The 10,956-nt window shown below is 42.3% G+C and overlaps 1 protein-coding gene across 1 annotated transcript in view; it reads left to right on the forward strand.

Moving 5' to 3' along the window:
* The window catches only part of ENPEP (glutamyl aminopeptidase), a 94,752-nt gene that overhangs the window by 6,056 nt on the left and 77,740 nt on the right, over positions 1 to 10,956 (forward strand). Inside the window, exons 2-4 of the mRNA XM_019521974.1 lie at positions 1,976 to 2,117; positions 5,936 to 6,067; positions 8,754 to 8,874. Of these exons, the coding sequence (XP_019377519.1) occupies positions 1,976 to 2,117; positions 5,936 to 6,067; positions 8,754 to 8,874 (395 nt within the window). The remainder of the gene's footprint in view (positions 1 to 1,975; positions 2,118 to 5,935; positions 6,068 to 8,753; positions 8,875 to 10,956) is intronic.

Here is a 10,956-nt window from a genome sequence, read left to right on the forward strand (position 1 = left end):
GGGGGGGGGGGGGGGGGGGGGGGGCGGGGGGCACTTGATTGTATTTCAAGAAGACAGTTGAAACAGGCCCTAGCAACAATTTTATGATTCCATTTTAAGTTCCCCATCCTTCTATCTATATAGATAGTCTGATTTTAAAACTAAAGCATTGCAAATGAACTGTAGCACTGATTTTTTGCTGGATGGAATATTCTCATTTCAGCCATTCAGTACACAGCTCCTTACTGGAGTAAATGGACTTTAGCAGCACAGGCAGACAGTTATGCAGGCTATGCCCATGGGCAGATCTAGGATTTTGAAATGAGGATGCAGATGGTACAGTGCATCATCCCATATAAACACAGAACATATTTTTATCCAGCTAAAAAGAAACTAGAAGCTCTACTAATATGCTAAAGGCCTAGAGCTATAGTATTCAGCTTTATATGGAAGCAAAAACAAATAACTTCATTGGAATGAGTTAAAAAGTTTTTAGGGCCATGAAAGAGGAGTTACCTGCCCAGGAGCAGCTAACAGATAGCAGAATTGGAGAAGAAAGTCTAGAGTAGTTGAACATTAAGATCATTATAAAGGAGAGAAGACCATTAATATTTGTGGAGTGAAAACTTTAGAAGGAATCAGGCAGGTTTTAATTAGCCAAGATTTCAGTTGACACTCTCACTGCTGCCTGAATAGAAATGTGGCTGCCACTTTCAGGCAGTTTGTTTTAAACTTTAGGTAGAAAGGGAATCAAAGCGGGAGATAGTACAACTGCACCAGTGGAGACCCTCTAAATCCCACCCCCCCCTCCATTCATCCGTTAGAAAAGTGCTGTGCATGTAGCCAGCATACTTTCTCAGGTTTTAAATAACTGCTCAGAAGCTGTAAAAGTTATTTTAGAGAGGCTCAAGATGAAGGCTCCAGTCATGCAATGAGTTCTGGGTGGACACAAGTCAGTGGAGTTTCTTCTGGCCACAGCTGTCATCACTGGATGAGAATCACAATTTCCGTTTAGTTAGTAATGTTTATTTGGGAGCTGAAGTCAATGGGACTACTTAGGTTGGCAAAGAGAACAAAATTTGTGCTTTATTGTTCCTACTCCTATAGATATGTAAGTGTACCCTGTTAGTAATGAGTAATTTCAGAGCTTTTTTGCTTATAAAACCTGCAAGCCATCACTAACAGAAGCCCAAGGCTTATGAACCTGATATTTAATCCTCATACAATATTTAAGTTGTATTATTATAATCTTATACTTCTTTGAATAAGGCCCCTTCTACACATTACAGGTATCCTGCAATTAACTGGTTAATTGTGCAATTACCAGGAGACAAGCTACATGGGCAAAGTAGCAGTCATGACATAAAAAGCTCCAACCAGCTATAAAGTTAGACCAAAAAAATGTGTGCTAACTTTCTAGCTGGTTGCTATCAAGCTTTAAGTTGCACATGTAGCAGGGTCACCCCTGTGGCTGGGGCCAGCCACATCATGCACAACCAGGGCTAAGAGTTCTGCAACTAGGACTCTCAGCCCCAGCAGCTGCCAATTCTGGATCCTGGCAGCAAACTGCAGCTGGGGTGGGAGTTGCACACCCCCAGGGCTAGAAGATCATGGTAGCTGTATTTCCTATCCACAGGAGTGCATGGGGCACCCCCTGACTGGGACTCGTTAACTGCGAGGTCTCCCAGCCGTGGGAACTTGCTTCATGTCAGTGCAGGGGGTGTCCAGGATTGGACCTCCCCCAGAACTGGCAATAAGGCATGATGAGATCTAATTCATGATCCCACAATCATGCCTCCTGCCATGTATGTGTGGATTGCACATTATATCCCATTGCACCTTTACCTGCACAGGTAGAGGGGCCCTAAGACAAGTAGAAGAAAAAAAAAAGAAAGCTTGTAAACTTCTATTCCCTTTTAGAGTGTTACATTGCAATAAACATAAATAATGTATAATGAAGACTTAGTAAAATGCAACCATCTTGATTATTTCAAAGGAGCATTGCAGCCACAGATCATGAGCCAACTGATGCGCGGAAGTCCTTTCCTTGCTTTGATGAGCCAAACAAAAAGGCAACTTACAACATAACTATCATCCATGAAGATGCATACAAAGCACTTTCAAATATGCCAGTGGAGGTATGTATTTCTGCCTAAAAGTACTGTTTAAATAGAATGAGTCTGCAAAGCAGTTGTGCAAGTAACTTGTAGTATGTTAACAGATCCTTCCTCATCTGATAAGCTGCACAGCATGAGCTCGGTAAATATAATTTGTCCTATTTTGTAGAATGTTTACAAGTTCTGTATTTCTAGCCATGAGAGGTTCAGCAGCAGAACACAACACAGACTTATTGTGCCAATCCCAGTGCAAGAAAGATGAGACAATTACTGCACAGTAGACCGCTTAGCTATTCAGTAAACATCTCCGCATCTACACATGCCCCTATTAGGCTAGAATAAACTAAACTAATTTACTCTGCAACAGGATAGTATTGTAAATACAAGCACTGTCGTGCTGCAGAGTCAAAAACTCCACAGCAGTGCACTTGTAGACACTGGAGGGGCTGGCTGGGGCATGAGGTTGCTTCAGTGCAGGTGCTGCCTGCTTGCTAGACCCGTGCTGAAGCACCACTGTGCTCCAGTGAGCTCCTACACCTGATTGAGCCAGAGGGAGTAGCCCCCAGCTGGCAGGCTGATCCCCAGGGCTCCCTGAGAGCAGGGGCTGCTCCACCCTAGCTCAACGTACTGCAATCCTGGGCGCACATGCAGACGTGCATCCAGCAGTGATAAGGCCTGAAGTTTATTGCTGTGCATTAATAGGTGTGTGTAGATGCGCCCTGTTTGTAGCTAACCCTAGATTCCCACATAACCACATCTTGTCAATTTGCCTTCTCTACTGATCATATATACATGGTGGCAGATTTCTCAGTGACATCAGCTAGACAGAGTGGGGGCACAGGGAGGAAGTCTTTGGAGGTTGCTAACAGAAATCCAGGTGCTTTCTAATAGTGTAGTCTCATAGGCTAACAATAACTATTAAAATATGAATATTACCAAACAAGCATCTGCTGATCACAGGCTAATAGTAAAAGACCCTGCTTAGCAAGAAAACAGGTTTGATAGAGTTTCTCTCCCCCCCCCCCACTGCTCTTTAATTGCATGTTTAATGGGATTAATTCTGTCCTATTGGTGAGGTTTGGACATTTATCAATCCACCATGATTGTCATTTCCTAAATAGCTTTTTTGACCAAAGTGTAAGTTTTTTTGGAAACTCAAGGACATAAATTGTCCACCTCTGAAAAAGTCCCATGGCTGGCAGCCAAGAGAGCTTCTGATGAATAGGCTGACTCAGTGCTGACTCCCATGTATAATTTCTAATGAATAGATCCGAAAGTTGTCAACGAAGTTAAAAAAAGAAAAGTGACACGCAGCCTCCAAGCCATGGAAATTTATACGGTGCCCATCCCTACCCACACGCAAAAAATATAGCTTCTTCACTGTATATTGTTTTGTTGAAAGAAGCTGAGAAATGGTTTCTCTTTAGCATTATAACTGAGAGAATTGTTCTGCCAAAGATAGAGCTGCCTGCTGGACCACTTACAAACTTAAAGCTGAGACCAACTTCTTTTATTAATAATTCTATGAGACCTCAAAGTACATTAGGTATCATCATGGAAAACACATGGGAGAGATCCCTGCTTTATACTTAGCTGGTGAACAGGACAGATAAGCGAGTTTGTCACAAACAGTAGGAGAAATGATAGGGTGGAGCAGAAGAGGTCCAGGGATGATAATATGGTCATTCAGTTTTGTCATATACTGAAGGCCTTGTTTTCCATACAGAAGACAAAGTGGATTGTTATATTATTTGTTAACTAATGTGTTAGAATTCTATCTAGACAAGGCAATTGCAGATACACAGATGTACCTTGACTTATTGCCATGTTGAAAACTACAGCTACCTTGTCTATGAAAAACCTTAGTATAAACATTAGGGCTGGAAGATAATCTCACAAGATTATTGGGTCCAGCCTCCCTCCCCCCCCACCTAAGGGGCAGGAAGGCAGCTGAGGTCAAATGACCTCAGCAAGATAAGCATCCAAACACAACTTAAACATGTCCAGAGTAGGTGCTTGTACCGCTTCTGGGGGAGTCTGTTCCAGACTCTGGAGACTCGGGCAGTAAAGAAGTTTTTCCTTATGTCCAGTCTAAAATGGTCTTCCAGCAGTTTATGACCATTGGACCTAGTTTTCCCTAAGGGAGCACTGGTAAACAGACATTCTCCCAGGTCCTGATGTACACCTCTGGTGCATTTCTAGGCTGCCACCAAGTCCCCTCTGAGCCTGTGCTTTTCCAAGCTGAAGAGTCCCATGTCTCTCAGACTTTCCTCATAAGGCCTGCTGTCTTGACTTCTGATCATGTGTGTGGCTCTCCTCTGGATTTTCTTGAACTTCTCCACATCCTTTTTGAAGTGTGGAGCCCAGAATTGGATGCAGTACTCCAGCTGCAGCCTCACCAAGGTCGAGTAAAGTGGGAGGATGACCTCTTGGGTCTTGTTTGAGATGCATTGGTAGATGCAAGCCAGGGTTTTATTTGCTTTGCCAGCTGCGGCATTGCATAGGTGGCTCATATTCATCTTGTGGTCAGTCATGGCCATCAAGTCTTTTTTGGACATAGTGCTAGTGAGTGAAGTTTTTAATACTTTATGGTATGTATTACCAACATCCCTTTTTTCAACTGTACACTCAGACAGTAGTTCAGAAACGTAATGATATTTTATATAAAATCTATTTGTCACCTTTTCTCTAGGAAGTTTGGAAGGAGTTTTTGGTGATAATATGAGTGAGCTGAAAGTGGAGGTGTACTGAATAGATTTTGAAAGGCATTCCAAGAATCAAAGGCTACCTGGAGGAGTCCACAGAGTAGTTGGACTGAACAGTCATCTTGCATTAAATTGTTTAAAATTCCCTTGTACAAAACCAGGGGAAACTCAGTTGGACTGGTTGAACTGTTCTGTGAGAATTTGGGCTTGAGTCCTATAAACTCCAAGTGATATTGGAGATGGGAGATATAAAAAACAGAGCTGATCAAATAATGTGTGTGGGGGTAGGGGATTGGGGGAGAGAGGAATAGCAAACAAATTGCCATAATTTGTTTAACTGTTACTGGCAGTGAGAAAATATGTTGCTCCTATAAAACTGTAGACATTTACAAAAAAAGTAAATGAGTCTCACACATTTATTGCATTTTAATTAGATTTGTTATATCTGTTGTTTGCTTATCTCCTTTTAAAGAAATCCATCCAAATCAAGAAACAGAAAAAAAATAAACCACGTAACTAGTAGTAAATAGGAAATAACCGAAGTAAACTCTCAGGAAATAGTTTATTTTTTAAAACATGGTAAAAAAATCCTGTACAAATTCTTAAGACTACTAAATACAACTGTAGAAAAAAAAGTAATCTAGAATTTCAATTGATTCACAACCAAGTTTTACATTTGTTCAGATCTATATTATCTCACTGTTTTCAGATTTGAGGGCAAAATTTAGTTCATTATTTAATTCATTGAAAATGTTGGCGTGTTTATTGCTTTGTTTCTACACAATCATTTGAAGAGGACTAGCTAAAAAATACTAAAACTTGTTGAAAGCCTCATTTAAACAAGATTACATAGGTACAAACATACATAATTTGACTTCTTAAAATGCAGATACAGTTAGAAATAGGAAACCTTATTCTTAGTGTATAAAAACAGAACACCCTCATAAGCACAGCAGCTTTAAGGGGCAGGGAGAAATCACTTTGCACGTTCCCATCCTATGAGATGTGTAAACTAAGAGAGATGAGCCAGGAGAGGCTATTCATGGTTCTCCTACAGCTCTGGTTTTCATATGAATCTTGCACTCTTATGCACACATTTGTAATTTCAAAATAATTTTTTTTCAACTTCTGCAGCAAATCATTCCACTGGGTAATGGCTGGACCAGGACTACTTTTCAAAAATCTGTTCCCATGAGCACTTACCTGGTATGCTTTGCTGTGCACCAGTTTAGCTTTATAGAAAAAATATCTGCCAGTGGAAAACCGGTAAGTCTGATTCTCATTCTGAACACAGAGGTTTAAATTAAATGTTTTCAGTGATTTGAATTTTTAATCAATGAAACCCATCAGAAATAATCAGCAGTCAGCATATATATATATAGAGAGAGAGAGAGAGAGAGAGAGAGAGAGAGAGAGAGAGAGAGAGCTTATTTTTCCCTACTCTGTTGCTCATTTTATACAGGAAGCTGAACAAGATGTTCACAGTAGTTTCTTCGGGGCCTTAAAATCTGTGAATTCATGTTGCACCTGTTCTCTCTTACTTAGTAATTAGCTACAGTAAATAATGGTGGAGTGGAGCTGCATTTATTGTTTAAAAATAGATACTGTATGTTGTAATAGAGCCTAGAGACCACAGTTATGACTGGTACAATAGAAACTTGTAAAGAGGCAGTCCTTGCCCTGAATTACTGGAACCTCAGGTTTGAACCGCAGTGATGCGAGTAGGTTTTGATCTGAACCATCAAAATCTAGATCTGCTCTTATTATTTTTGGACACAAACTAGAACCAAAGAGTAAGGAATCTGTTTTTCAGCTCTGGTTTGGATTCAGCCAACAGCTTGTAAAGGAGTACCTAGTCTCAGGAGATTTCTGCTATGCAAAAATCTTGTGGAAATAGCTTACAGTTTTCTTAACAACTGGGTTGTTGAAGCTGAAATTTCAGTTAGTATTTGACCTTTAAACCAAACCCCTCATTTTCCCTGACCCTGATCTGGAATACTCAACTCACTGTGAGATATGAAGATTTTTCCAGAGTTGCACTTTCATTCTTTCTCCTTCAAATTGTAGCCCAAGCTTTGCAGTCTGGCTGATTTTAGCATCATTTCTTCTGAGGAATTTATAACTGTTTTAGAGGAAACATTGCCTAATGACTGGGAGTACAGATTTCTGGATTATCCTCCCGGCTCTGCCATGGATTTTCTATATAACCTTCTTTGGGCAAGTTGCTAAAACTATTCTTCCTTAATTTCCCCGATTTGCAAATAGGATCAATATTTGCCTGCATCAGAAATGGCCATTACTCTGCAAATCTGGGTTTTACAAACCGCCCCCCCCAATGTTTTGTCACATTTTTGTACAAAGCTTTAGTGAATTGAATATAGTTTTGGCCATTCCAGCTTCATTCGTGACCTCTTTTTCCTTAGCGCTGCTTCTGAAGTAGGCCAACTCCTTTGCTAAAAGCCTAGCAGGCCATACAATGCTACTTGCAGAGAAGCCATGCACAATGGTCCTAAAGAGAGTGTCTCAATAGGTAAACTTAAGGAATTGGAAAGGGAGAAGAAATAAAAATGTGATTGCACAGTATGCAATCTTTGTCCCTTGGAATTATTTTTTACTTATACCACTGCCACTGTAGATACAACCTGACAATAAGTTGAAACCAGACCTCACTCGGTCAGCTTTGAATCTAAGCCCTTGACCACATCATTAGGGGTGTGGTTAAGACTCAGTAGCCTAGACATAGCCAAAGATAGGAGCAGAAGGAGACAATAAACAGAATCAGGATGGATGGGAAGTTTAGGAAGAGGCTGAAAAGATACCACATCTGTTACACAACACACCGTTTTTTCCCCCAAAGCACAGGGAACAGGAATAGGGCTGTGCAAAACAGCACTATTTCATTTCAACTTCTGTTTTGCCATTTCAAAGGGACAGTGTTTTGTTTCATTCCAAAGCACTGTTCTGTTTTGTTTTGTCAAAACTGTTTCAATGTTTTGCCCATAGGCTATAATGGGGAATCATGAAAATGCCTAAAACCTTGTCATTTCTTGCCTGATTCAGATGAAAACTGCAGGGATGGTAGCTCCTTCTGAAGGCATGAAGCCTGCAAGTTTCAAGGAGATAGGGGCAGATGTTTCTGGGAAACTGCACCACAAAAGGTTGAAAGGAAAACTTGTATCACTTGCTGGCAGCCGCAGCCTCCTGTCATCCTGCACACCGATCTGGGGGCCCACACCCCCAGGAGTGCTGCGGGGCTGTGCCAGACTCCTCGCAGGGGTGTGGACCCCCAGATCTGAATGTGGGATGACAGCAGGCTCCCATTGCCGGCTGGGACTGGCACTGAAGCCAAGCAAGCCTGGCTTTGAAACTCAAAACATTTCCAATGCTTTCATTTCATTTGAAAGCTGTTTTAAAGCCTTTTGTTTCAGTTTGATTTTGCTGTTGTTTCAAGCTTGAAACAGCTTCAAAATGAAGCACTTAGTGAAATTTTGCACAGCCCTAATGAGTAGCCTTGGCTCCATAGCTGCTGGTACTCAGTTACTTACCACAAGCAAAGATCTTCCTTCATTCTGCCTTTCAAAAACTGGACTGCCTCTGCATGGGCAGGTCCATTCCCAGACCAGCTAGAAGAGCCATTGTATGTGCTGGATCCAGCATGGGTGAGTGCGGGGGCAGCTTCATGGGCCTTACCCAGCCTATGGGGCTGCCCATTTGCCATTCACATGGCCTGTGGACTGGCCCTGCACCACTCATCTAGCCCACAGGGCCAGATGAGTTGGATACTCCTCATTTAGTGAATAGTATTAATATCACAGCCAGTTATATGGAGAAGATTCACCATTGTGTGAAATGATATGTCAGTGCTTACTTTGATTTCTTCTGTTTGGCTTGTTTTGACTTCCTCTGTTTAAAGGGAATGACTTTCATTGCATCTCTCTGCTTTGTTTTACAGCTCAGGATTTATGCACAGCCACAGCAGATACACACAGCAGAATATGCAGCAAATGTTACAAAAATTGTATTTGACTTCTTCGAACACTACTTTAACATGAGCTATTCTCTTCCAAAATTAGGTGATTATGACCTCCTATGTTCTTCATTTTCTTAATCCCAGTTATGGTTTTGTTTCTGTTTTGAATCACTGTCTTTTCATGGGGGTGGGGGAAGCAGAAAAAGAGAGGATTTAACATTCTATTTCTAATTTCTGAAGTTGTGCCAACATCTGTTGGCATCCCTATCGTTCAAGTCACCCTAGTATGTCAGTTATGAACTTAATTAAGATGTTCTCCTCCCTTAGTTCTGGCAGCTGAATTCAAACACTGATGCTAGTGCAGCTATTTTTGTATCCAGTTGTAAATAAGGGAAAACATTGGTGACATCAGTAGAAAAAACAATATGGGCTAAATAGAGCCAGATGCTCTATTGTGATAAACATGTTCCACTTCCATTGAAGCTTCTGGAGCAAATTCAGCAATGATATAAGTGAAGATGTAAGTGACACAAAGAGTGTAAGTTAAGTTCTTTTTTTTAACTGGGAATTAAGTGGTGTGCGCCTATTTCCACGATGGCTGAATTTGGTCTTCTGTCTAATTTTTAATTTTCTGCTAATGGGCTGAATGAAGACCCAGATCCAGACAAGCCTAGATGCAGATCCAGATTTGGCTGCAACTCTTTCTAATGTACCAAAAGAAAACACTGGATCTTAGCATCCCTGAACCTGAGATATTTTGAAATCTGGATTTGATTTGTGCAGTCTCAAACAGTAATGCTGGAATACCATGAGTGCTGTGAAAGAGCCTTAGAGGTGACCCCTGCTATAAAGTAGTAGTTTACTAAGTTTCACGGACATAAAAGGATGAAAACTTCAAATAGAGAAAAGTGAAGATAGCAAGAAGAAAAAGAAGCCTTTCTTTTTAAAAACAAAATAACATTATACACCCTATTGATTCCATATAAAGTAATGGATATGTTAGTCTTTGATAGCTGCTTTAGATGCAGTCTTCAATATCAATTGGGTCACTATGAATTTCTAAATATCCTACAAATGGAACTAAAACTAAGAGATCTAGTTTTAGAACAATAGCTCTTTTACTTGCTTATAAACTGGTTCCAAATTGTCGTTTGGACTAGGGCTGTGTGAAATTTCAGCAGCCGTTTCATTTCAGAGGTGTTTGGGGCCATTTTGGTGCCTGAAACACTGAACTTGAATTGAAACGGAAGGCTCCAAAACATTTCAGAGAATTTCAGAGTTTTGGAGCCGGGCTTGCAGGGAAACAAAAACTAAAGAGAGGGAGGGGGAAGAGGGCAGGAAGGGCTGCTCTGATATTGACATTAGCTCCCGGTTTGATTCCCCAGCTCTCTGATCACTTCCCCCAGCTCTCTGATCATTTCCCCAGCTCTTCTTGGGGGGCGTGGGCCCCCGGATCTGTGTGTGGGGTTTCAGCAGGCTGCCACTGCAGGCTGGGGCCAGTGGCAACTGCTCAGCACACCTAGCGCCAAGCATCCGGAAGACTTCAGTGCTGCCTCAGGGGCCACTCAACACACAGATCCAGGAGCCTGCACCTCCCAGGAAGAGCTGGGGGAAGATTTCAGGGAGCTGGGGGAATATTCAGATCCCTGAACATTCCCCCAGCTCTTGGTTTGATTCCCCAGCTTCCTGATCTTTCCCCCAGATCTCTTATAGCTTTCCTCAGCTCTTCCCAGGGGGTGCAGCCCCCTGGATCTGCACTCAGGATGACAGCAGACTGCCACTGCCAGCTGGGGAAGGTGGTGGCTCTGGGCTTTTTCACCAGCCAGCAGCAGCAGCCTGCCAAAACCCTGCACACAGATCCAGGGGCCTGCACCCCCCAGGAACAGCTGGGAGAATGATCAGAGAGCTGGGGGGAAGTGATCAGAGAGCTCCAACTGACACATGGAGCTGCCCCAGCTCCAGACAGAGTGCAGCACTGTGCTGAACTGCACTGCACCCACGCCATGGGGCAACTGCCATGTGGGTGCCAGGTGGGGGAGGGGGGTCAGATCAGTGCTGCATGGGGGGGCTCTGCCACAAGCCCCCAGGGGCCCCAATTGCTGCTGCTGCAGCCAGTGAGTGCAAAGCATTTTTTTTAAAAAAAAGCTCTCCACTCACCAGCTGCAGAGCATTCAGATGACAGCAT

Source organism: Gavialis gangeticus, unplaced genomic scaffold (genome assembly GCF_001723915.1).
Source record: "Gavialis gangeticus isolate Ggan-Ray unplaced genomic scaffold, GavGan_comp1, whole genome shotgun sequence".
In the NCBI taxonomy this organism is placed as follows: Eukaryota; Metazoa; Chordata; order Crocodylia; family Gavialidae; genus Gavialis; species Gavialis gangeticus.